At 53.6% G+C, this 24,979-nt stretch overlaps 1 protein-coding gene across 4 annotated transcripts in view; it reads right to left on the bottom strand.

Moving 5' to 3' along the window:
• Nucleotides 1–24,979, bottom strand: part of GRIK4 (glutamate ionotropic receptor kainate type subunit 4) — a 245,804-nt gene that overhangs the window by 41,700 nt on the left and 179,125 nt on the right. For 3 of the 4 annotated variants that reach the window (XM_084868422.1, XM_084868423.1, XM_084868425.1), the window contains 2 exons: nt 10,837–10,944; nt 7,801–8,004 (listed from right to left, as the gene is read on the bottom strand). In XM_084868422.1, the coding sequence (XP_084724548.1) occupies nt 7,801–8,004; nt 10,837–10,944 (312 nt within the window). The remainder of the gene's footprint in view (nt 1–7,800; nt 8,005–10,836; nt 10,945–24,979) is intronic. The other variant, XM_084868424.1, reaches the window with a different exon arrangement.

The raw sequence follows: 24,979 nt of genomic DNA on the forward strand, positions 1-24,979 counted from the left end.
TCTTTTCACAAGAGTACAAGCCTGAGGCGATGACTATGGGGACACGCTCCACATGGAGAGGCTGGAAGTGGGCAGCACCAGGAAGGACGCTCTCGGGCTCCTAGGCAGGACCAAGCCCAGCATGATGCCCAGCTCCTTCGAATCCTCGGACCCAGGGCACTACCCTGATCAGCCTCCAGACCTCTATTCTCAGGCCCTTATCCAGCGTCCACCCGATCCCCACACCCTCCTCCTGTCCTCTGTGGAGGCAGCTGCCCTCCCTGCCAGGCCCACAGCTGCCCATCCTTTGCAAGGCTCATGGGCACCTCTTGCTTCATAGCCCCTCAGACCCTGGCCTCACGGTCCTTGCACCGTTACCAGCTCTGTGAGAGGTTAACTCGGAAGCTTCGGGAAGAGAGGATGCTGAGAGAAAAGGCTGCCCTGAGCATTCCTGGAACCTTCTTTCCCAGGGACCTGTCCCTGCAGTTCCTCTCCCCCCCCCCCCTATACCGAAAGGCTCCTGGAACTTCCAGCAGGCCGGCCTGAGGCTGTGGGAATGGGGGCAGCATTATCCCACCCACCCGCTGCGCTTTTGGGGTGGAGGGCACATTAGGCTCTGGCTGAGTATGGCTGAGGGTGACATGGGGTCACTGAGCTCATGGGGGGGTCCCCAGAAGCCCTGTGTGTCTGGTTCTGCCTTCCCTGAGTGTGGGATACTGAGGTGGGCCGGGACTGTCTGCAGAAGCCGCTGCCCCTCCAGCCCCCCTTCAGTGCCCAGCCGTCGTCCTCACTCGTCACTGACTCTGCCTGCTCAGGCAGGGGCCGGGAGGCAGGGTCCCAGGAGGCAGGGTGTGTAGACACAGAACCGGTCCCTGGAAGCAAAGAGCCGACAGTCTGTGGCAGCGGCACCGTCACCAGATGGCCCAGCAAGCCTAGTGAGCTCTAACGTGTACATGTTCTGAGGTGGTGTGGCTCCAGGGGAAAACAGAGCAGAGCCTAAGAGACCCAGGCCTTTCCCAGGGTGGAAGGCAGTTTCCTGATGGGATGCACCTGTGAGAAGGCCTGGGCGAGTATTCGGGGGGGAGGGGGGGGGCTGAGAGGGACTGCCTGGGAGAAGCTTGGTACCTCCAGAGGCTGGAGGAGGCCAGAGGGCAGAGAGCCAGGGCAGAAGAGAGCTGTGTGCTGAGGCAGAAGGTGCAGCCAGGAGAGAAGTAGAAGGCCCTGCAGGGTTTAAGCAGAGGAGGCCTGAGGGCCGCTGAGTGATGCAAACACAGCCAGCATGGCCTCACTAGGTGCTCTCGACACCCCCGGCGCTAAGTCACTGCTGTGACCCCATTTCACAGATCAGGAAAGTGAGGCACAAAGGTTAAGGAGCTTGCCCAAGTTTCAGAGAAAGCAAGTGACAGACCTGGGTTCAAATGGGGCAGTTTGGTCCTGAGGCTGCCTGCTGAGAGAGCCACAGATCCACGGGCTCTCCTGAAGGGAAAGACTGCAGAGGCAAGAAGGATGCATCCTCGTTGTCACCCTCGCGGCATCCCGGTCACACCCATGGGACAACCCGATGTCCAGGCCAGCGCTCCGCCAGGTCACCCGCTGGCCGGCGACCCTGTGACACAGTCTACCCGTGGCCGGGGCACATGCCTGTGCAGGTGCTTGAGGACAGGCGGTGGGAAGGCTGAGGAGCGGAGCCCAGAGGGCAAGTGCCCGCGGAGCCGGTGACAGGCATGGAGGAAGGGGAGGGAGAGCACGGCGGAGTCCCTCCATGCCAGCATTGCAGAGGCTCCGGGCCATGGCTTTCTCCCCATCCCCGGGGGCGGGAGCCACGGCAACTTACCAAGCCACAGAAGGATGCCAGCAGCGCAGGTGCCTGTGTCCTGGGCAGCCCACGGGGAGGAAAGGGCATGAGGACCAGTGAGCAGTGGGTGCTCCGGTTCATTACTTCTGTCCTGACGCCTCCCGGGAGCCGCGCCAGCTCTGCCTCCCACTGGCTTCCTTCACCCGCGCTCTCCTACCCCTCTCTACCGGGACCCAGGGCTTCAGACCCAGGCCACGGCTGCCTCCCTCTCCCACCTGCAGCTGCTCTTTCTGGGAACTGTTTCTCCGGCCCTGAGCTACTGGCCACCTGTCACCAACACTGAGACCAGGCGTCAGCGGCAGCCTCCTCTCCCTTCCTGTCTTGGTCCTCCTGTTAATAACTGGGTCCCAGCTCCAAGCCCGTGGGCCATGGTCGTCACTGGAACCTCAGTGCTGCCCATTGTCCAGGTCTCCACGTGGTCACTCCCGAGTCCCTGCACTCGTCCGCCGCTTCCATCAGCCGTGAACTTGCATGGCCCCAAGTGCTCAAACCCTAACCCGCACCAGCACCTCGGAGCCTGGGAGAATGCAAATCGCTGCCCCTCTGGGTGCCCACCTCAGTGGGTCTGCATGGAGTGAACGCGGGTTCCTGGTGGCCCAGGAGCTACAGTGGTCCTGGGACATGACTGGGCGGCCACAGCTCCAGAGGCTGTTTCTACCCACAGACCTGATCACCTCGACCCTGCCTACAGACACCAGCAGCTCCCGCTGCCTGGGAAGTAAGCCCGCCACCGCACAGCCTCCTCCACAACCCACCCTAGACTGCCTGTCCAGCATCGCCTCCCGCCGCGGCCTTCCCTCTCTGTGACGGCCCCGGGCCCCTGCGTGTTCCTTAGGCAGCCGGTATTCAGACTCCCGGCCTGTCCCCACAATCCCTCTGCCAGTAACGCGCCCCGCCTCGGTGCCTCTCAGTCCCGCTGCGCCACATAGCCCTCATGGCTGCCATTCCCTCGGGGCTTCCAGGGTACTAGAGAGCATAGATGTGGAGGTCAGCAGGGCTGGCTTTGCATTTCAGATCAACCGCTCTTAGTTGTGTAACCTGAGTTAGTCTTTCTGTTGAGCTGCCGTCAACCTCAGCCTGTTGGTGATGAAATGTGAGCGACAAAAGTCACCTCACCAGGCTGCTGGGGAGGAAATGGTGCCGGGAAGTGCCCGGCGGTGCTCGGTCCACACACACAGCAGCTGTGTGAGTCATGAGCTCTGCACCAACGCTGCCCTCTTCCCTGGAGCGGGACCGTTTCTGCTTTCCTCTGTGCCCATGAGCTGGCGACTCCATCGGGTGCACTGCAGCTGCAGCTCCTGGTTTGACCCCTGCGCCTCGTTCGGAGGGAGGTGGCCCATCAGGTGGATGACACAAATGGGTCCTCCCGGGAGCCTAGTGGCACCTGGCTTGGCAAACAGAGGCCTCTTTGTAGAAGGAAACCCACAGGTGGACATGCCTCCCGCACGCACGTGCATGGCGAGCAGGGCGGCCTGGCCCGTCACCGGGTCCAATAGTGGCCTGCCCAGCAGTCCTGGTCCAGCATAGAGCCCGTGCAGGTGGGGAAATAGCCTGTTTCTCATCAGCCTCCAGCCCAGTGACACCGAGTCCACGCATCGGCCAAGGACAGGAAACACGTCCGCGGGGTGCAGGACCCTGGCTTCAGGGCCAGGATAGAACCCACAATCCCGGGGTGAGGGAGGAAGGACCAAGGCTGGCTGATTCAGGGGTGGAGAAGTAGGGGTGAAGGTGTGTGTGGGGGGGAGGGTAGCCAGGCGCTGACTTGCTGAGACAGGGCAGTGGCCAGCTGGCTTGGGGAGCAGGCAAAGGCTGTGCCGCCCGCGGGCAGGAACTCCAGACAGTTCTCCCAACTCGGGCAGAACCTGGTGGTGGCTGAGGTGCAGGTGCTGCTTGGCCTCGGGTTCAGCTCTCTGGTCTACATCCCGGGCTGCCACCCACAGGCGATGGAGCAGGAGGGCGGCAGGAAGGGCTGACCTGGGAGAAAAGCAGCACCTCCCAAACCGCCAGGCCCCGCCCCGCCCAGGTCTTCACCCGCCCTGCCCTGCCCCAGGGAGCAGCTGCAGGCTCCTCCCTGGGCCTCTGACCTGCCTGCTGACTGCTCAGCCCTGCACCTGCCAGCTCTCCAGGGCAAGTCCCACGTCTGACCCCCCTGGGCTGCAGTACAGGGCAGTCCCCATTCTCTGCACAAGCCTTGCTGTGTGCCCGCCGGGTCCACATGGCCAGACAGGCTCCTCAGTGCCCCCAGATCTTGACGCCTTCCTGTCCAGCCTGCACAGAGCCCACATGCCTTGTCAAGGGTAGCTTATGTATTGCCCCAACTAAAATGTAAGTCTTAAGCCTCGGATTTTAAAAAGTGCATCTGGTATTCCAAGTTCGGTGCAGGTAAAGGGTCAAACCATATTAACCAGGGGCACGTATGCATGCTGCAGAGCCACAGACAGACATAGTGGTGAAGGCCTGGGAGGGATGGGCATGGGGTGGAGGGCTCAATGGGCAAAAAAACAAAGGGGACATCTGTGACACTTTCCACCATAAAGATAAATTTTACAAAACCACATTAATCCACTTAATGAAGGGAAGGGAGTAAAGAAAAAAGAAAAGAAAGCAAGAAAGCAGGGAGGGCAGCAGAGGAGTGGAGCAGGGGGTGGGGTGGGGGAGAGGCACGGCCTGCACCCAGGCAGCCTCCCGTGGAGATGGCACAGGCCCTGGAGGCCAGGGCTGCAGGGGAAGCCTGCAACTCGGCGTTCAGACCCCGGCACAGCCTTGTACTGACTGTGAAAACGACACAAGCATAACTGCACCTGTGACTAATGCTCATTCCGATTCCTCCCTGTGATTGTACTTATTTCTTTATTTTTAAATATTTAATGCTGAGAGTATTACAGATGTCCTGCTTTCCCCCCATTGCCCCTTTCCCCCGTGGGGTTCATATCACACCCCACGCACCCTATGGTCTGTGTCCATGGATAATGCATATATGCATATAAGTCCTTTGGTTGACCTCTTCCTGCCCCCTCTTCCCTCTGATATATGTCAGTGTGTTCCATGCTCCCATGCCTCTGGTTCTATTTTATTTATCAGTTTGTTTTGTTCTTTAGATTTCTTATTCATTTATTTTGATTTTTAGATTCAATTGTTGATAGATAATGCTTCCCACCCCCATTTTATTGTTCATTTAAAAAATCTTTTTCTTTTTCTTGTTCTTGTTCTTTTTAAAAAAAGTACCCTTCAACATCCTATATAATAAAAGGCCAATATACAAATGGCCTGAAGGGTGGAATGATTGGTCGCTATGACATACACTGACCACCAGGGGTCAGACACTCAATGCAGGAGCTGTCCACTGGTGGTCAGTGCACTCCCACAAGGGGAGCACAGCTCAGCCAGAAGCTGGACCCATGGCTGCTGAGTGGACTCTCTCCTGCCTCCACAGCAGCACTAAAGATGTCCAATTAATGGCTTAGAAGTTCAAAAGACTAAGCCATCAGTCAGACATCCCCTGAGCGCTCCTGGACTGAGAAAGGACACAAGCCAGGCTGAGGAACCCCCAACCCCCTGGTCTTTGCACGAATTTCATACACTGGGCCTCTAGTTTCATATAATACTGGTTGGGTGTTGATGAATTCCTTTAGCTTTTTCTTGTCTGGGAAGCTCTTTATCTGACCCTCAATTCTAAATAATAGCTTTGCTGGGTAGAGTAATCTTGGTTGTAGGTCCTTGCTATTTGTCACTTCTTGCCATTCACTTCTGGCCTGCATAGTTTCTGTTGAGAATTCAGCTGACAGTTGTATGGGCACTCTCTTATAGGTAACTAACTGCTTTTCTCTTGCTGCTTTTAATATTCTCTCTCTGTCTTTAGCCCTTAGCATTTTAATTATGATGTGTCTTAGTGTTGGCTTCTTTGGGTTTTTCTTGTTTGGGGTTCTCTGTGCTTCCTGGACTTGTGAGTCTATTTCTCTCACCAAGTAGGGACAGTTTTCTGTCATTATTTCTTCAAATAGGTTTTCAATATCTTGCTCTCACTCTTCTCCTTCTGGCACCTCCATGATGTGAATGTTGTCACATTTGAAGTTGTCCAGAGGCTCCTTACACTATCTTTATATTTTTGGATGTTCTTTTCTTTTTGTTCATCTGATTTGGTGTTTTTTGCTTCTTCATATTCCAAATTGTTGACCTGATGCATTATTCTTTATTTCAATTAGTATATCATTCATTTCTGTCTGATCCTTTTTCATATGTTTGATGTTCTCACTAAGTCCCTTGAAGATCTCATTAAGTTTCATGAACTTCCTTATAACCATTGTTTTGAACTCTGTAAATAGTTTGCTTGCTTTCATTTCATTTAGTTATTTTTCTGGAGATTTATTCTGTTCTTTCATTTGTGGCATGTTTCTTTGTCTCCACATTTTGGTTGCTTCCTGGAGTTTGTTTCTGTGCATTAGATAGAGCTGCTATGTCTCTTGGAATTGGTAGAGTGGCCTTGTATAGTAGGTGTCCTCTAGGGATCAGTGGTTCAGCTTCCTCAGTCATCTGACTGGGCCTTCTAGGTGGGCCCCTATGTGGGCTATGTGCACTATCTTGTAGTTGAGCCATGATTGCTGTTGGCATCACTGGAGGGATTGACTCCAAGGCCAATTGGCTGTAAGGACCAGTGGCAACTACAGTGGAAGAACTCTGTGCAGGAGTGCCCCTATGGAGAGGACTTGCTTCAGTGGGCCTTTGGTGCTCACTGAGTCTGTCCCTTGAGTGACTTGTGGATGTGTAGAGTTGTAATCTGGTATGCTCTAAAGCTATCCATGGGATGCATTGCCTCTGGGGCCTCCAAGCAGGGTGCAAAGTCAGTCACTACCTGTGCCCTGACTGGGGCCACTTGGTAATAGCTACAGAGGGATCTGCAGATGAATGCCACTTGTGTTGGGTTTGGGCCTCTTACTGAGAAGTAGGGGCAGGCTGACACCAGCTACTGCTTATTTGAGAGATTTTAGGAAAGTCTGAATCCTGAGCCAGGATAGGCTATTCATATGGAAAAGCTGCTGCAAACTGCTTGCGTGGGACTACAAATTGAGTGGGACAGGATCTCAGAGAATCACCAGGGGGAGTAAGTCTAAGTAAATCTCTGTGTGGGTTCTTTAAGAGGAACTGCCTGGAGCAGCTTCTGTGTCACTTAGCTACAATTTCCAATGATTTTTACAGCTTAGTTTCAGGGGTTCTCTTCCCAGCATTGGGCTGGGATCTTGGTGTGGGGCTGGGACCCTTTGCTAATCATAGGAGGCCTCTGCAGCCGAGATAGTCCTCCAGATTAACAACATGCCACACATGAGTGTCGGACTAGCTGGTTCTGTGCCTCTGCCTCTCCTAGCAGTCTTGATGTGCTTTCTTCTTTCCTCCTCTGGTTATAGGTGTAGTACTTCCATTCGGCCAGATTTCAGACAGCTCTGAATGATGGTTGTTCTGTATTATAGTTGTAATTTTGATGTGGTTGTTGGAGGTGGTGAGTACTAGCATTTACTTAGGCCACCATTTTGGTTCTCTGGCCCCCCTCCCCTGTGATCTAACCATCTCTCCCTGACAGCACCTCTCAAGGTCAAAGTCAGCTGATGTTGGTGTGTTTCACTTTCCTGGGACCTGTCCCAGCCCTGCCAGGGGGTGCTCATGGGCAATAACATAATCAGAACAAAGAGAGCCTGGATTATCCAAACACGGAGCCCTTTGATTCCTGTGAATTGGTCAAAGCTTCCCTTACTGGTTACAGGGGCTGGACCCGGAAAGCATCACAGTTTTAAATAGTCACCAGTAATTCTCACCAGGACCAGCTCAGCAAAGATTGGTGCAATGAGCAGAGAAACAAATGAAAATGAATGACTGACTGAATCAATGGAGGATTTATAAGCACACAGCACAGCTCCATATCCTTCCCTCTCCCTCACCAGCTCACCCCAAGTCCAAATCACCTGTTCATTCCTTACCCTCGTGATCAGCTCCCCGACCATTCCCGTCCAGGTGCCGTTGGCCTCGGGAACGCCGTACACGCCATCCCCGACCAGGCGGATCCTGTAGTTGAACCGGAGGATCTCTGCTAGCTCTTTGAGCATGTCCACACAGAAGCCCTCGTAGCGGTCATTGCCTTCCATCTCCTGGTGATTCCCCTTCAGCATTAAATATGGGTTTTCCTGCAGCAAAACTGGGCAGCTGTCATTCTCATCTTAGCCCTGGTGTCTCAGCCACACAAGATGGGACCCAGGCACAGGAGGTCCGGGAGGCAATGGGGTAGATGAAGGGAAGTGGCTTAAATAACGGCTACTTTGGAGGTGGTGGTGAGCTCCTCTCCTCCCAATTCAAGGCATTTTCTTACCAGGAACAAACAGGAGTCCCGCTGCAGTTGAGCTTAAGGTCTTCTGCCTTGTGTAAGGTGACCCCACCCCATTCCATCCCTGGTCTGTGTGTATACTGCACACGGGCCTATCACTGAGCACTGAGATACAGGATGCTGAGGCTACAGTGGGCCAGGTCAAAACATGCTGACCACCTGTAGCCACGGCGGCGCTGGGCCAGCCAGGAGTGGTGGAAGAGGGACAGGGCCTCTGGAAAGCTCTGAGGAGGAGCGGGCTGTGAGCCAGGTCTGGAGGATTACAGGACACTGGCCGATGGGAGGGTGTGGAGGGCAGGCCCCATGGGCGTGATCAAGGGCATGATCCTGAGTGAGGTCATGCAGGGGCATTCAGGGGACAATAAGCCCTCCATTTAGGGAAGCATGGGCTATGGGGAGAGAGGGGGAAGAGAAAAAATTTAGGGAGATGAATTAAGGTGAGTAGGGCCTTGGATGCCAGCACAAGGTGCCTGTACACCACACATATAGTAGGGAAGCATTACCAGTATTAAAGACTTAAGATAATAGTGTAGAATATTGAGAAGCAAGAGGGTGAGAACAGACACTGCCTGATATGAAATTCTGACTCCTGAGCCTCAGTTTGACTCGGGTGGGACACAGAGAGGATCAGGCGTGATGACAGTGGGGGCACCGGGCACACAGGGGTGAGGGCCTCAGACCCTTGGAGCCTGGGTAAATGGCTGAGTACAGTGCCTCCTGGCCCTGATGATGTAGAAAGAAAGAATTTGGAACCTGTTGAACTGGTTTACATGTGGAGTGAGAGATGGTTGAGGCCGAGGCTGGGAGACTCCTGTAGCTTCTCGGGAGGGTGGAAGGTGCAGAGTCTGTGAGGCCACTGAGGGGAAGAAGCCAGGAAGGACTGAGAGGGGTAAGCAGACCTCCTGGAGACCGCGATGTTAGGGGGGTGAGGGCAGCCACAGAAGACAGCAGAAGCTGAGGGTCAAAAGTCAAGGCCCTGACAGTCACGAAGTGAAGTGTCAGGCAGGTTCCCACACAGACAGGCAGGCTCCAGGGCAGCCTTTCTCGGAGAGTGGGGGCGGGGTGGCACCCACAGGAGGGGAGGGAATGTGACTGGCCCTGAGTGAGTGGCATGGGGAGAGGAAAGCAGGCCTGGGCAGAGCCTCCCCAGCCGCCCGTTGTGTCTCTCTGAGCTTTAGCTCCTCATCTGCACACGCAGCAGGAGGGCGCCCAGGGCCCTGAACCCAGGCATGTGGCTCTGTGAGCTGGTGGTGGCCAGAGGTGAGTGGATGTGCTCCAGGCGGAGGCCATGGCTCAGGGAGGAGCTGAGACGGGAGCTGCTCACCCTGCCCTTTGCTTCAGTGCTCCCTCTGCCCTGGACCTATCTTCCCAGCACAGCGCCCAGCACAACAGATAATAAATGCCCATCAACCAGCCAGTGGCCCCTGCCTCCCACCCGGGGCAGGGAAAGCTAGGCAGCCTGGCCTGCAAGTCCCTCCACAGCCTCTGGCCTCGGAGCTCACCGCTCCCCCAGGCTCAGCTGGGGATCTGCTCTGCGAGCATTTCTGGCATTGAGGACACTCTGATTCATTCCTCCCTCCCCGCCCTGGCCTGGAGCTTGGCTTCCACGCCCCTTCTCCTTGGAAGGCTTTGCTGACCTCCGGAGGTTGGGATTCTCTCCCCTTGGACCCTTAGGTGCTAGGTGTGCACCTGCTTCCTGGCTGGCGCCCCACTCTGCTTGTAGCACCTCCAGTCCAGCCCAGAGCCCGGGCCAGCAGCTCAGGAAGGTGGTGATGGAGGTTCCGAGCCCTTCAGCATCTCTGAAAGCCTCAGAGAAGCAGCGCACCTGCAGGCCGTGCACATTTAGTGACCATAAGGCTGAGCTTGGGGCTGGACCCTATCAGTGTGGCCATGACAGGGTGGCCGGGCAAGGAGGTGTGCTGCCCAGCAGTTAATGGGGAGGGTGGGGGTGGGAAGGAACCATGTCTTGTTACCACATCCACACAGGTGGCTGCACTGACACATCTTTGAAAGCATGGTCCTCAGGGGGAAGAAGGCTACCTTGGCCAGGGCGGAGCCTGCCTGGCTGCCCCGACTTCTGACCTGAGGACATGACAGAGTCTCCGTCTCTGAGGCAGGAAGGAGCGCAGTGCCTGGCAGGGAGGAGGATGCGGGAGGAGGGTGTGGGGATTCTAGAAGAAATCTGAATCTAATAGAAAAGGCAGAGGCCCCTGGGCTCCAGGCTGAGCATGTTTTCCTCAGCTGCTGAGAAGAGGGCGTGGGCCAGGAGCACCGCTGGCCTGCAGGGCCTGGTAAGGGCATTTGCCGGCCATGGGCACCGAGAGAGGTGGCTGTGATGCACGAGAAGGGGACAGCCTGGTGGGCTTCTCCGGCTGGTGCCTCTAGGCCCCCTTTCCTCCACCATCACACTCCCTGACTGCCTGGAGGAGCATCCCCAGGTGGGGCGGGCGTCTCCATCCCTCCCTCCCTCCCAACTGCTTTGGGACCATCAAACTTCGTTTCCAGAGGAAACAGCAACAGGAGTGAATAGCTGGCCTGGGGCTGTGACAGAGCGCCCTCCTCCGCTCCCGGGGAGCCTGTGAGTCGATCTGGGGGGCACCCTGAGCAGCAGCCAAAGGCGGGGGCACCTGCTTACCAGGATGGTGGTGACGACCAGGGTGGTGTTGAAGAGACTGTTAGACGTGTTGGAGGCGTAAAGGCGGCTGTCCATGCTGAGGCCATCTGCCACGTGCCACTGGCCGATCTGAGGGACCAAGGAGAAATGGGAGAGGTGGGAGGCAGGGGCTGGCAGCGGGTGTAGGAGCCGAGAGGGCGGTGCCCTGGCCCCAGGTCAGCCACAAAAGCTGGGAGAGGCAGCCAAGGGGCTAACCCTGGGTAATTTCCAGGAGTTGGGCCCAGAAAAAGGTGAAGAGACCTGAGGGAGGAAGGGAAGAAAGGGGCGAAGGCTCAGGAGCAGAGGATGAAACAGAAAAGGAAGCCAGAGTGGAATGGTGTACGGGGACCTTCTCTCCCCAAAGGGGATGGAATGTGCGGTTCGCACTGTCTGGAGGCGGGAAGGGCCACACAGGCTTTGCTCCCTCCTGCCTGCGTAGCTGCTTCTCTATGGAGTCAGGAGGGGGTGGGGAGAACTGGGACACCCCAGGCCTTCCATGTTTGCTCAGGGGGCGATAAGTGAAGGAACCAGAGAGGGAAGACCTGGTTCCAGTCCTGCTCGGTCCCCTGCCAGATGTGAGAACTGGGACAAAGGACTTTAGTCTTTCCGAGCCTCTGTCTGTCTATAGGTGGAGATCAGTGTTTCTCTGTCCTCCCCTCGAGCCCCAGTCCTGGAGGCACCACTGGCTGCACGTTACTCAGCAGCTGCGGGAGCGCGGGTCGCAGCTGTGCAGCCTCAGAGAAGCACCTGCACCCTCTAAGCAGGCTCCTCGTCTGCCCCTGGGCTCAGGAGAGAAACCCCATTGGGTGTGGGGATACTGTGTTCAGCCAGCATTAAGGAAGGCCGTTTTCTCTCTCTTCTCTGTTGTCTTCATTTCTAGGACAAAACGTCCACCACTTAGTTCTCCATTAGGTTCCAACACCAAAACGCTACAGCTTTGGGTTTTTAGATGTTGTTTTCCCAGTGGAACCTCGTGTGTGAGTGCGTGCGTGCGTGCGTGCGTGCGTGTGTGTGACCAACACATTTCTACTTGCTGGAGCCCCTGGCCAATCATTTCTATTCAGGAGAGGCAGGTGATGTCTGGCTAGAACCCAGGCAGTGCCCACACCCGCCTTCAGGGGTTGCCAGGCACCAGCGCAGCTTTCTTGGAAAACCTTACGTTCCATGGGGCCATGTGCTCTGGCCACCGGAATGGGGCTGAGTCCCTCCTGTGACAGCTGCAGCCTCAGCAGAGACTGTCCCCGGTACTCCTCTCACCGAAGAGTCAGGAGCAGGCAGGACCACCTCCCTGATGTCACCGTAGAGTACTGAAGGGGGCCAAGCTCGGTCCACACTGGACTCTCACTGGGCCTCCTGCCTACCTGTAGGGCCTCCACAGGTGCTACTGTAATCTGCCAAAGGGCCACTGCCCAGCCTCCTCCCCAACCCTGCATGGGCTCCTGCTCTCTTTCCTCCACAAGAGTCTCCCGTACATCTGCACAGGAAACGCATCTCATTGAGAAAGACACTGACACCAAACGAAAGAGCCATCAGCCTGAGGTCACTGTGAGGGCTCCAGCATCCACCCCTCTGCTCTGACCCAGAGGACTCTCCAGAAAGCCTTCCTGGCCCCCAGCAGCTCCTCCCATGCTCCCCCTCACCCTGCCAGCTCCTCCCATGTTTCTCCTCACAAGTTTGTTCTCCTGTCCATCTCCCACTTGCCCATGCACTGGCATATCTGTGTTGGTGCCCAGCCCACTTGCCACGTTGCTGTTCTCAGGAGACCCCAGCCCCATTGTCTCTCAGCCCCAACAGCATGGTCTTACTGAGCCTTGAGATGGGAACCCGCAGAAGTCAGGGTGCAGTGATTTACCCAGAACCAGAGTGACAGCTGAGCCATTTACCCTCCCTGCCTTTGGGAACGCAGGAGACAGACTAACGAGCCCCTAAACACCAACTGGAAAATTAATCTCGCACCATCCTTCCATGAGCCCCCAGGAAATGACTAACCTCATCAGCTCCAATGAAGTGGCTTGGCAGCTATTACCTGTGCAATCTGATTGCAGAAAGGCAGCGGGAGGGAAAGTGAGAAACACAGCCAGGTGCCCTGGGATACAAGCTAATTGCCTCACCCACCAGGTACCGACCATGCCATGCACATGCTAGGGGGCAGAAGACACAGCTGTCATCACTGAAACCTGTGGCTCTGCCTTCTGTTGATTTACTGCTTCATGCCATCGTCCAAGACAGAAGCTGGACTCCCTGTGCCTAGGCTTGGCCGTGGCGACCTCCGTCCATCAGGCAGAGGAGGCGGGCCTCCAGATATGGTTCCTGGACCAGCAGCACTGATGCTAGAAAGACAGGCGCTCAGGCCCAAGGGGACTGCTGGGTCCCAGACTCTGGGAGGAGCCCGGCTGTCAGTGCCAAGCATGTGCCCCAGGCCTGAGGCAGGAGGGGCCAGAGGGCAGCGGGCAGAGCGCTCAGAGGACAATGCTGAGGGGAAGGTGGGGGCGGGGTGATCAGCGGGCTATGCCTGCCTGTGCGGGCTTCCCAGGAACAAGGCCCTGATCGGCAGCATTCGCTAATTTCTGTGGTGGAAACACTTCCCCGGCGCCGGGTTCAAGCTCTCCCCGATGCCACCACAGAGCCGGGAAGGAAGAGCACGGTGGGCACAGGGAGGTCTCCACCTGGGAGTGTGGAAGTTTATTCTGATATCATTATCCATTAATTACTGTATTCTTTTCCATACGAACAACTGAACCTCCTTGTGCCCATAATGGGCTTCCAGGCTGTGAGCTCCAGTGCAGCCTGGGCCAACCCGCTCATCCCAGCTCTGGGCGGGAGGTGGGAGTTCATTCTTACAAACCGCATTGCCATGTGCTTTATGGTGGGGACAGGGAGGCCACATGTGTTAATATCCCTCTCATTACAGAGCTGCTAAAGGGATAGAAAGGATTCAGAACAAGGCCCAGTGCTGCTCCAGGGGGATCACAATATTGACGGCAAGCGTGTCCTCCTTCTCACTCCTCACCTCACACTCCGGGAGGAACCACTGGTGACAGGCGGGCCTGGTCAGATATGAAAACTTAGGGAAGCATAATGGGTATGGAATGGATCTGCACAAACACAGCAAGTACCATTGTCCCACACACCAACCATACAGGGCTCCATGTAAATTACTATAATCCTGCTCCTTAAATCACTGTAATTTTGGAGATTTAAATTATGAATTTGAAAGCATTATTTCAGAATACTCTGTGGGGAAATTACAACTTCCACTGTCTGCTCAAGAGCATGAGCATATGCAACGCCATCTGCAGTGTGTCCTTGCGAGGCCAGCTGCCAGTGGTGCCGGGACATGTGTGGGGAGCAGCCATGCCCTCATCTCTGTGCTCCTCTCCGCTCCTTTGCCCGCTTCCACCGAGTCTCTCTGTCACTGTGGACTGTCTCTGCTCACGGCCGGCAGAACAGCTGTCTCCAGTGCCCGGCCTTTCCACAGCTGTGCGTAGCGCCCTGGGGCAGCAGCCATGGCACCACGGAAAACACAGGCTCTAGTGCAAGCATGTCAAACTTGTGGCCCATAATAAATATATTTTGTGACCCAGTCAATATAACGGGATATAAGAAACGTCTTAATAAAAATTTCCTAACTTAATTTGTACACTATCCTATCATACATAATTATTAATAACGAACTACAACGTTCACTAATGACTGGTTACGATCTTTGTGTTGCGTTCATTTCTTATCTGCCTTATACGTAGGCGCACCACTTCTCTCCACTAATACCAGCAGTGAATAATTTAGCAGCCGATGGCCACGTCATTAGTTTTGGGGTGACTTGTTTGGTGTGCGCAACAGGAAATATTTCACTTTCAGAGATCAAGAAAAATAGGTTTGTTTGCATTACGCTTATTAATTTGTGCAGTTACATCAGTCTGGTAAGTTAATGTTTAAGAAAAATATTAATGCCTATTAAAATGTTCTATTATTTTATGTTAACAATGACTCATTTATTTCAGCCTTTGTCTTCAGCATGTCTCTATCGCAATAAACCTACGTTTCTATGGAAATTGAAGCTTTTTTCTGCGGCCACATAAATATAAACCTTGTGTATTTGGCCCGTGTCAGCCTTGGAGTTTGACTCCCTTGCTCTAGTGAATGGCTACAGGCTACCCACAGTTACCTGGAGAGGCGACTATTGCACCATTGAATGAGTGTCAGACCCGCGTTAGGTCTGCAATGTGATCCTGGTCACCCTGAGCAACACACCTGTGGCATGCTTATCCCCAGCCCGGGGCCAGAGAGATCCTCGCTACTCCCCTGGGCCAGAGAGTTCCTCGCTTTCAAATTCATAATTTAAATCCCGCCAGGAGCAGCCTGGAGTCCAGAGCTGGATTCCCACCCGAGAGACTGCCCTGCCCTGGCCCCCCTGAGCCCACGTTCCCATTGAACATCTCGAACCGGAGCTCATGATGGCCGCTCTGTGTCCTGTTCTCTACACAGCAGCTGGCAGCCCTCCCTCCCGCACATCCCCAACATGGCCCTGAGCCCCTGCTAACACCCTTTTTTGTTTAGGTTTAAGGATGGAGACCCACACCTCTACACCAGCCACCATGCTCCCAGAGGCCTGCCCGCTGTCCACTCTCCACATCCATCTCCCCGGATATTCCCAGCTTTACCTGTCAGTCCGTGTGCAGCCTTCCCTGTCTGCAGCTTTCCCTGCAGCCTGCCGCCCCAGCCCTCTCCGCGGATCGCAAGCTATGTGGCTCAGAAAATGGTTTTCTCCAAGCACCAGGAGAGCTCCGGAGTCTCCCTCTTCACCCTCGGGACCTTTACAGACATTCTCACACCCCAGCCTAGTGAGTCCTCAGGAAGCCCTTCCTGCACCTTCCAGAGTCAGATTCTCCCAGAGACTATCCGCCACCCTCAAGGCACGGATCCCAAGCTCACATTTCTGAGGAGCCACTTCCTTCATTGTTCCCCGTATTCTTTACTAGGCTGCCAGAGAAGTCCTTGTTGTGGCCACCTGGAGGGCTCTGCCCGGAGCCGCCCTCGTCTCTCTCACAGCCTCTCCTTCCCCCAGAATCACTCTCAGTGGTCATTTGACACCTTGTTCTCTCCCAAGTGGGTAAAAGGAATTCATTTTAAAATCCTGAGGAGGAAATGTATAGATTTAATGCACTCCCCATCCAAATCCCAATGGCATTTTGTAAAGAAATGAAACAAAACATTATCAGATTTGTGTGGAACCCCAAATAGCCAAAAACAATCCTGAAAATGTTACATAGGTACCAAACATATGGGCCTTGGTCACAGAGAACACTTTATGAACTTGACCCCAAAGAAGTAAAGACAAAAGTAAATGATTGGGATTTTAACAAACTAAAAAGCTTCTGCACAGCAAAAGAAACAGACAACAAAACCAACAGGAAGCCAACCAGATGGGGAATAGTATTTGCAAACAGTAGCTCCAACAAAGGTTTAATCTCCAAAATATACAAAGAACTAGTAAAACTCAACATCAAACAAATAAACAAAAGGTGGGCAGAAAACCTGAAAATCCACTTCTCCCAAGAAGACTTATGAACCAATAGAAATATGAAAATGTGTTTATCTTCACTGGCAAAACAAATGCAAAACTACAATGAGTTACCACCTTACACCAGTTAGAGTGCCATTATCAACAAGACAAGCAACAACAGTGCTGGAGAGGTTGTGGAGAAAGGGAACCCTCATTCACTGCTGGGGGAATGGAGGCTGGTGCAGCCACTGCAGCACTATTCACGGTGGCCATGACATGGAATCAACCAGAGTGCCCTGCGATAGAGGACTGGGTTGCACACACTGGGACATAGCTCAGCCATAAGAAAGGGTGAAGTACTGCCATTTGCAGCAACATGGATGGACCTTGAGAATATAAGCTAAGTGAAATAAGTCCATCAGAAAAAGCTAAGAACCACGTGATTTCACTCATATTTGGGGTATAAAGCTACAACTGGTGAACACAAACAGCAGCGAGAAAATTGTCAGAGGGAAGAGGTGGGGAGAGAAGAGGATTCTAATACAAGGTGACAGATGTGACTTTGGGTGGTGGGCAATATACAGATCTTGTAACATAGAACCTCACCTGAAACTTACATGTCATGTTGACTAATATCACTCCATCAATTTAAAAATGTCCTATATAATAAAAACCTAATATGCAAATAGACCGAATGGCGGAACAACCAAACAACTGGTTGCTATGATGTGTGCTGAGCACCAGGGGCATGCGTGGAGCATGGCGGGTGTCAGGATGGCGGGATGGTGGAACAGGTGAGTGGGTGTGCCAGACCAAGGTGGGGCACTGGTCGCTGTCATTGGGGTGAGCCTCTGGTGGTTACTGAAAATTCTTTGCCCCCGTGCGCCTCGGTCCCATCTGGCTCTTGCACCTGCTGCCGACACCCAGCGCGGGTCCCAATTGCTCTGCACTGTCAGTGGGTGTGAACAGTGGCTGCCAGTCCCAATCACCCCTGAGGGCTTCTTCACCTCCCCCTGCTCCTGGGGAGTGATGGGGGCAGCAGCTGCCACTCACACCCACTGATGGCGCCGGCCCTGCTCGCACCTGCTGCTGGCACCAGCCCCAATCTCCCTGCGCTGTCATCGGGTGTAAGCGGGGCTGATGTCATCAGCATGTGAGAGCGACAACAGAGCGAGGGGGGCTGCGGACAGAGAGGAGACCTGGGGCAGCAGAAGGAGGGGCCGAGACCCACCCCTGTGTTCACCGGTGCACGGATTTGTGCGCTGGGCCCCTGGTAAATAAATCAAGCCCAGAGGGATTTCCTCACACTCTCACCTGCCTCAGCGGGTACACACGCTCAAAGCATCTAACACTTTATGTTCATTTAGATGATTGTTCTCTACACTCGGCCTGTCAGGACCCAGCTTCTTCTACAGAGACTGAGAGAACTCCAAGCTGGGTCTGTCCTGCTGCAGAGTCAGTTTGCAAACACACCTTCGCATGCTGGGCTCTCAGCCACATGGCTTGCCTGCACGAGTTTCCCCATTCTGCAAACGGCAGTGCTGTTGTTATTTCCACCTGAGAGATGCAGGTGCCTCAGACAAGTTTTGTTGATTGAACGAATGAATGAATGAACAAATTAATAAAATTCAGACTCAGAGATGTTAAGCAGCTCGCTGAGGTCACAGTTCTTAGGGGACAGGAGCTGGATCTGAACTCAGATCTACTCACTGCTACGCCATGTGGTTGAGTTGAGGGCAGGTGGAGGCCACGTCTCTCTAACCACAGTGAGCCCAGCTGCTGGAGAATGCAGTCGGGAGAGTGTCAGCTCCCAGAGCCCACAGAGCCTCCGGCAGGGCTGCGTTGTGCAGGGCTTAGCACAGGGCGTGCAGCGAGCCCCAGGCCTGGGTGTTCTGCCCTCCTCTGCCCAGGTCAGCTGGTGAGCGTAGTCACACCCTCCCTGATTCTGTCCTGTCTGTGAAATGGAGAGGATGAGCCTGCCTGCTGAGAGCATGACTTTGCTGCTGATGAGTGGAGTTAATGTGTGTGAAGGACATTAGGTGATTCCATCTTAAAGCGAATCCCCTGTCTTGACATCTGGGTGAACCAGAGCCTGGACCCCTCTCCTCTCCCAGGTGACTCTGGGCTGGTCACTGGACTCTGATTAATTCTCTTTCTGGGGCAACCTCCCCTCCCCATGTTTCTCTTACTGCAGCCTGCACCAGAGTCCCAGCACCTGACCCTGTGGCCGTCCACAGTCCTCACTACCTTTAGCTGTAAAACAGAGGCTGGGGGAGGGGAGTGCGGTAATAGTGGTCCAGACCACTTCCCCCAAGTGAGTTTCCTATTAAATTCTTCAAGGTGTGAGCATCACTAATGGACACAGATAATAGGAGGGTGAGGGCATGTGCTGGGGATGGGAGTGGCTAGAGAGAGGTAATTGGGCAAAAAGGAGACTTATGTAAAACAACAAAGAATTTAAATTAAAAAAATATAAATTCTTTTAGGTGACAGCTGGGCTTGTCTAGCATGTTCTTTGGCCTCTAGCTCCTCTGGCATTGGGGGCCAATTTACATGCACAGCCCACCCACGAGCACTGTGTCTGGCAACTTCTGATGGGCCACACCAGCATGAGGGCGTGAGGTGGCAGCGCTACGGCCTGGGGGGCAGGCAGCTGAGAGTCGGGGGGCTTGGCTTCAGGTCCCACCAGCACTGCGTGGCCTGTGGAACACTGTTTTGCTACTGCAGGATAAGAGTGGGTTTCCTCGCTGTTCCCTTGCAGGGTTGAGCTACGCCAACCAGAGGGGACACGTGTTTGAAAGCGAAGCCAAATGCAAGCTCTTAGTTCCAGACCCTCGCTCGCTAGAACCATCTAAAGTCGCACAAACAATAACCAGGGAGTCTTTGTTTCAACCTCAGATTCAGGTTCAAAGTTGAAGTTCGCATTAGGAAGGGTGCATAGACTGTGTTAGTGTCTCCCTGAGCACACGCCTCTGAGTGGCGGTTGGCACAAAGCACTATGGCTACAAACCCCAGGCCTGCCTGAGAGGAGTGAGGCTCAGAGCCAGCAGCCCAGGTCTGTACCCCGACATAAGACTCGTGGAGAAGCCTGTAACGGGAGCTACCCCGCGGTCACCCCACAGGGAGCAGTACACGTTTGTTGAATTTATACCTAATGTCTCCAACAGGAGAGCTGAGTTTACGGGGAAGACTGGGCACGAGAAGGGCCAGACTTAGTGCTTGAGGGCTGATTCGGGAACAAAGGGAGTTGCCGATGTTGGTTGAAGACCTCATTCTCTTAGTCAAAATGTTCCCTTAGCACCACATGGGCGCGCACACACAGAGCGCTGTGGGAGTGCTCGGTCAGAGGACGACGCTCTGGCCGGTGTGAAGGTGAGAGGCAGAAAGAACCACGGAAGACGCCTCATCCAATGCCTGCTCCACCCGTGCTCTTTGCTGTAACGGTCAGGAGCAGGGCAGTGCCGTTCCCGGTGTGAAACCAATTTATGGGCTAAGACCGGCACTCTAAGGTGAAATGTATTCCAAGGGTGTAGCAGGGCACAGCGCACAGAGCAGGTGGCGTGGTCGCTGAGGTTTGGGTTTAGTTATGTGCAGGTTGGTGTTTGTGTGCGTCCTAGACTGTACCTAATGCAGCTCCTGTTCAAGGGTGTGAAGATGCTCGGCATAAGGACCGGGACCCTTCCCTGTCAGACTCTGTAACCAGCCGCTAGCAGAGCACCTGGAACTGAAGCACACAGACAGCTCCACGGGAGACAGCTCCAGGGGAGACACACAGAGAGCTCCAGGGGAGACAGCTCCAGGGGAGACACACAGACAGCTCCAGGAGAGACACACAGACAGCTCCAGGGGAGACACACAGACAGCTCCAGGGGAGACACACAGACAGCTCCAGGGGAGACACACAGACAGCTCCAGGGGAGACACACAGACAGCTCCAGGGGAGACACACAGACAGCTCCAGGGGAGACAGCTCCAGGGGAGACACACAGACAGCTCCAAGGTCCTAGCCGCCGGGAAGACGCAGAAGGAGTCACTGAGCACTGGCCACGTCCCTGGGAGCTCGGCAGGACAGACATTAAATGCAGCATGTCCGGGCCCCTCCTCTGCCCGAAGCAGCCGCAGGGAAATAAATACAAGTAGCTACTATTGTTTGCAGGCTGTGTGTGCATCTGCTGCTGCAGTCTGCGACTTTTCCATCCAAGCCCTTAGCAGCCCGCCCCTGTCCTGTGGGAGAGAGGCCCGGGCTGCCTGGACTGGGGAGGGCGGGAGAGGCCCTCAATGACCACTCCCACGGTGACTGCCCCCACAGTGACCGCCCCAGTCGCACCTCTGCCAGGCAGTCCTCCTGCCGGGCCAGCCAGCCCAGGCGCTCACAGGAGGAGGGACTCAATAGGCTTAATTAACGGAGGAGTATTGCTCCTGGAGGAAGAAAGCAAGTGTTAAGGGAGAAATGAATCCATGGTTTGGGGCCTTCCACTCTCATTTCAAATCCCAGCAGTCCCTGGAGGGGGGAGGAGGAGGGTGGGAAATCTCAGTGATCTTTAGGACAAAGCAAGGCCCTACCTGGGGCCCTGCAGCCTGCAGCCTGCAGCCCCCACGCCTCCTATCCAAGAATGTACCCTTGTCTCTGCTGCTGTCAGCTATCCACACCCTTAGGACCCCCTTCCCTGGCTCCTTCACTAAGAGAAATGCCCGTGTTTTCTCGGGGACCTTCTAAGCAGCTTCCCAACAACCTCCCCCCTCTCCCCCAAGGATCTGCCTCCGAGCATTCCCCCTTAAAGCTAAGCCACTGCAATGGTTCTCAGGGGGAGGGGCGCAACCAGCAGCTCCCACGTGCCCACCTTCCAGGTCTGTTCTCCCCACCGCCACCCGCGGCGTGCTGAGCCAGGTCTGCAAAAGCAGCTCCAAGGGTGTGCATATTCCTTTCCCAAACTGAAAATGTGTGCAGCAAATGAAGAAGAGAATCCCATTTACAGCCGCAGGAGAAACAGGTACCGAGGAATAAACTTAACCGAGGAGATAAAAGACCGCTAACTTGGAAAAGTGTAAAGATAAAAGATAAAAGACACTGAGAAAAGAAACTGGACATGCAAATAAATGGAAGCACATACCAGCCCGTGGATAGAAAGAACTAACGCATTAAAGCCATCTATAGATTGAATGCAATTCCTATGAAAAACAATGTGTTTTCCACAGAACTAGAACAAATAATCCGAAAATTTGTATGAGATCACAAAAGACCCCGAATAGTCGCAGCTATCTTGAGAAAGAAGAATAAAGTTGGAAGGATCACAATACTAGGTATCAAACTATTCCCCAAGGCTTTGGTGATCAAACCAGCCTGGTGCTGATATAAAAGAGGCACAGATCAATGGAACAGAACAGATAACCCAGAAATAAACCGATACCTTTATGGTCAATTAATCCATGACAAAGGGGCAAGAACACAGACTGCAATAAAGACAGTCACTTCCACAAACACTGGGAAAGTTTAACAGATACATGCAAAAATGAAACTGGACCACTCTCTCACACCACACCCAAAAATAGATTCCAAGTGGATTAAATACTTAAATATAATAAAAAATAAACCTTCTAGAAAAAAATATAGGCAATAAAATCTCTTAGCAATATGTTTTTCTGATGTATTTATTTCCTTGGGCAAGGGAAACAAAATAAAAAAATAAAAAATGGGACTACATCAAACTAAAAACATACAACTCAATACCAAAATACCAAACAATTCAATTAAAAAATGGTCAGACACATACAGATGGCCAATAGACATATAAAAAGATGGTCAACATCACAAATCACCAGAGACATGGAAATTAAAACCACAAGGGGCTGTCATCAATAGTACACAAACAGCAGGTGCTGGCGAGGGGTGGGAGGGGTAGGAGGCAAACTGGCGCACTCACTGTGGGAAGCTGTGGAGGCTCCTCAACAATTAAAGATGGAGCTGCCTATGACCCAGGATTCCATTCTGGCCACATGTCCCAAGAAACCCAGACCACTGACTTGAAAGAATACATGCACCCCATGTTCACTGTGGCATTTCTTACAATAGCCAGGATATGAAAGCAATGCAAGACGAGAGGATGTAGAGGTGGTGGAACAGAGATGCCAGGGAACATCGCTCAGCCATGAAAACAGTGAGATCCTGTTCTGTGACAACATGGATGGACCCAGAGATGTTATGGTAAAATAAGCCAGTTAGACAAAGACAAATCCACATGATTTTTCTTATTTGTGAAATCTGAAGAGCAAAATAAACAAACAAAATAGAAACAGACTAGAAGATGTAGACAACAGACTGGTTGCCAGAGGGGAGTGGGCTGGGACTGGGTGAAAAGGTGAAGGAATTAAGTACCAATTGGACCTGGGGCAGCAAAGGGGGTGGAGCCTGTGTGGTGCCAGGTGGTGCTTTCAATGCCAGGGGAGCCTCCTACAGTGTATGACTAAGCTGAGGAGCCAGCTTTGGAAAGGAAACACGGCTCTTGTTCTTACTCTGCCATGTGGCTGGCTTGGCCAACCTCTCCCTTTCCGTAGCGTGAAAGAAAAGAGCCACAGGATAACCTGACAAGCTCAGGGGAGGACTGCGTGGCAGTCTTGCAAACTCAGAGACCTAAAATAACCACAAAAGATAGTTTGAAAATTAAATATCTAACTACAAACAGGTTATAGTGGGTAGTCATTGTCCTAGACTGATATTTCACCTGACAAAGATCAACTTAGATCTTCTTTACTGAGCCCATCTGCCTTCCTGCATATGAGATAACATATCTGTGAGATGTCTGGGTAACTTGTAACTTCCTTTTTATCCCAGACCCCTCAGGGCACAACAAATGGCCTCAAGACATTCCCTCATTGTTATTGTTATCAAGTTAATTGTCAACTGTTAATTATGTTAGAATGAAATAGGATGAATTCAAATTCTAAGCAAGATTACAGACAGAACTTCCTTTTTCTTATTGAAGAGCTAGCCCTATGTACCCTTAGTGGTTATCTCTATGCTGGCCTTGAAAAACAATGCTGTTCTATCCAATTGAGAAAGTGCACCTGGCATGGTATTGAGATTGTGGGCATATCTGGTCTCTGGCCTGCAAGGTAAGACAGCTAAGTTTATCTTCATCATTCTTCAAATGGGCTAAAGCAAACTAGAAAGCAACATTTTATCTAGGAAGAACAGCAAAAAAATTCCAAACAACAGTTTGTTACAGAATGGGGGTTTTCCTTCTCAGAACCTTTAAAAATAACTACCTGCCCCTAAAGCGGCGCAGGCATTTGGAGTTCGCCTGGGTGTGGTGCTCTTGCACCTGCCCTGGCCAGATATTTCAATAAATTCTTTGCCTGCTTTTTTAATTAACCATCAGCCTCCGGTGGTCTTATTTTGAACCCAGGGTTCGACCCCACAACAAGAGTATCTTATATCCATCTCTGTAGAAGAAGCTCATGTCCATCATTTCACCTTTTACCCTATCCCAGAGGTTTCCCCGCTTTGCTCTGTCCCACCTCCCTAATCTATCTCCAATGAATTTCATGTAACTCACCTACGTCCCTTTCCTTTGATTACAATGTATAAATATAAAAATGTAACCCGACATTCTCCTAAGCATTACTGAGGTTCTGCTTCCTGGCATATGTGGACAGTTTGGCTCAAATAAACTCACAAAAATTCTTTACAGGTTTCAATGTGTTTTTTTTTTTTTTTTTTTTTTTTTTTTTCTGTTAACAGTAGGAATGGACTTAAACAATCAGAGCTCCAAGGAAGAGGCGGCTCGGCTGGCTCCTGTAAGGAGCTCCTGTGCCTCTCTGCCTGGTGCTGAGAATTGCAGGAGGGTGGGGGCACTGCAGGAGGGGTAGGGGCATTGCAGGAGGGTGGGGGCACTGCAGGAGAGTGGGGGCACTGTAGGAGGGTAGGGGCATTGCAGGAGGGTGGGGGCACTGCAGGAGGGGTAGGCCCATTGCAGGAGGCTGGGGGCACTGCAGGAGGGTGGGGGCACTGTAGGAGGGGTAGGGGCACTGCAGGAGGGGTAGGGGCAGTGAGGAGGGGTAGGGGCATTGCAGGAGGGGTAGGGGCAGTGCAGGAGGGTGGGGGCACTGCAGGAGGGGTAGGGGCACTGCAGGAGGGGTAGGGGCAGTGCAGGAGGGGTAGGGGCAGTGTAGGAGTGGGTAGGGGCATTGCAGGAGGGTGGGGGCACTGCAGGAGGGGTAGGCACATTGCAGGAGGGTGGGGACATTGCAGGAGGGTGGGGGCATTGCAGGAGGGTGGGGGCACTGCAGGAGGGTGGGGGCTCGGTAGGAGAGGTAGGGGCAGTGCCGGAGGTGTAGGCGCAGTGCAGGAGGGGTAGGGGCACTGCAGGAGGGGTAGGGGCACTGCAGGAGGAGTAGGGGCACTGCAGGAGGGGTAGGGGCATTGTAGGAGGGTGGGGGCATTGCAGGAGGGTGGGGCATTGCAGGAGGGGTAGGGTCAGTGCAGGAGGGTGGGGGAACTGCAGGAGGGGTAGGGGCACTGTAGGAGGGGTAAGGGCAGTGCAGGAGGGTTGGGGGACTGCAGGAGGGGTAGGGGCAGTGCAGGAGGGTGGGGGGACTGCAGGAGGGGTAGGGGCACTGCAGGAG

Source organism: Pipistrellus hanaki, assembly GCF_964339955.1.
Source record: "Pipistrellus hanaki genome assembly, chromosome: 19".
Classification (NCBI taxonomy): Eukaryota; Metazoa; Chordata; class Mammalia; order Chiroptera; family Vespertilionidae; genus Pipistrellus; species Pipistrellus hanaki.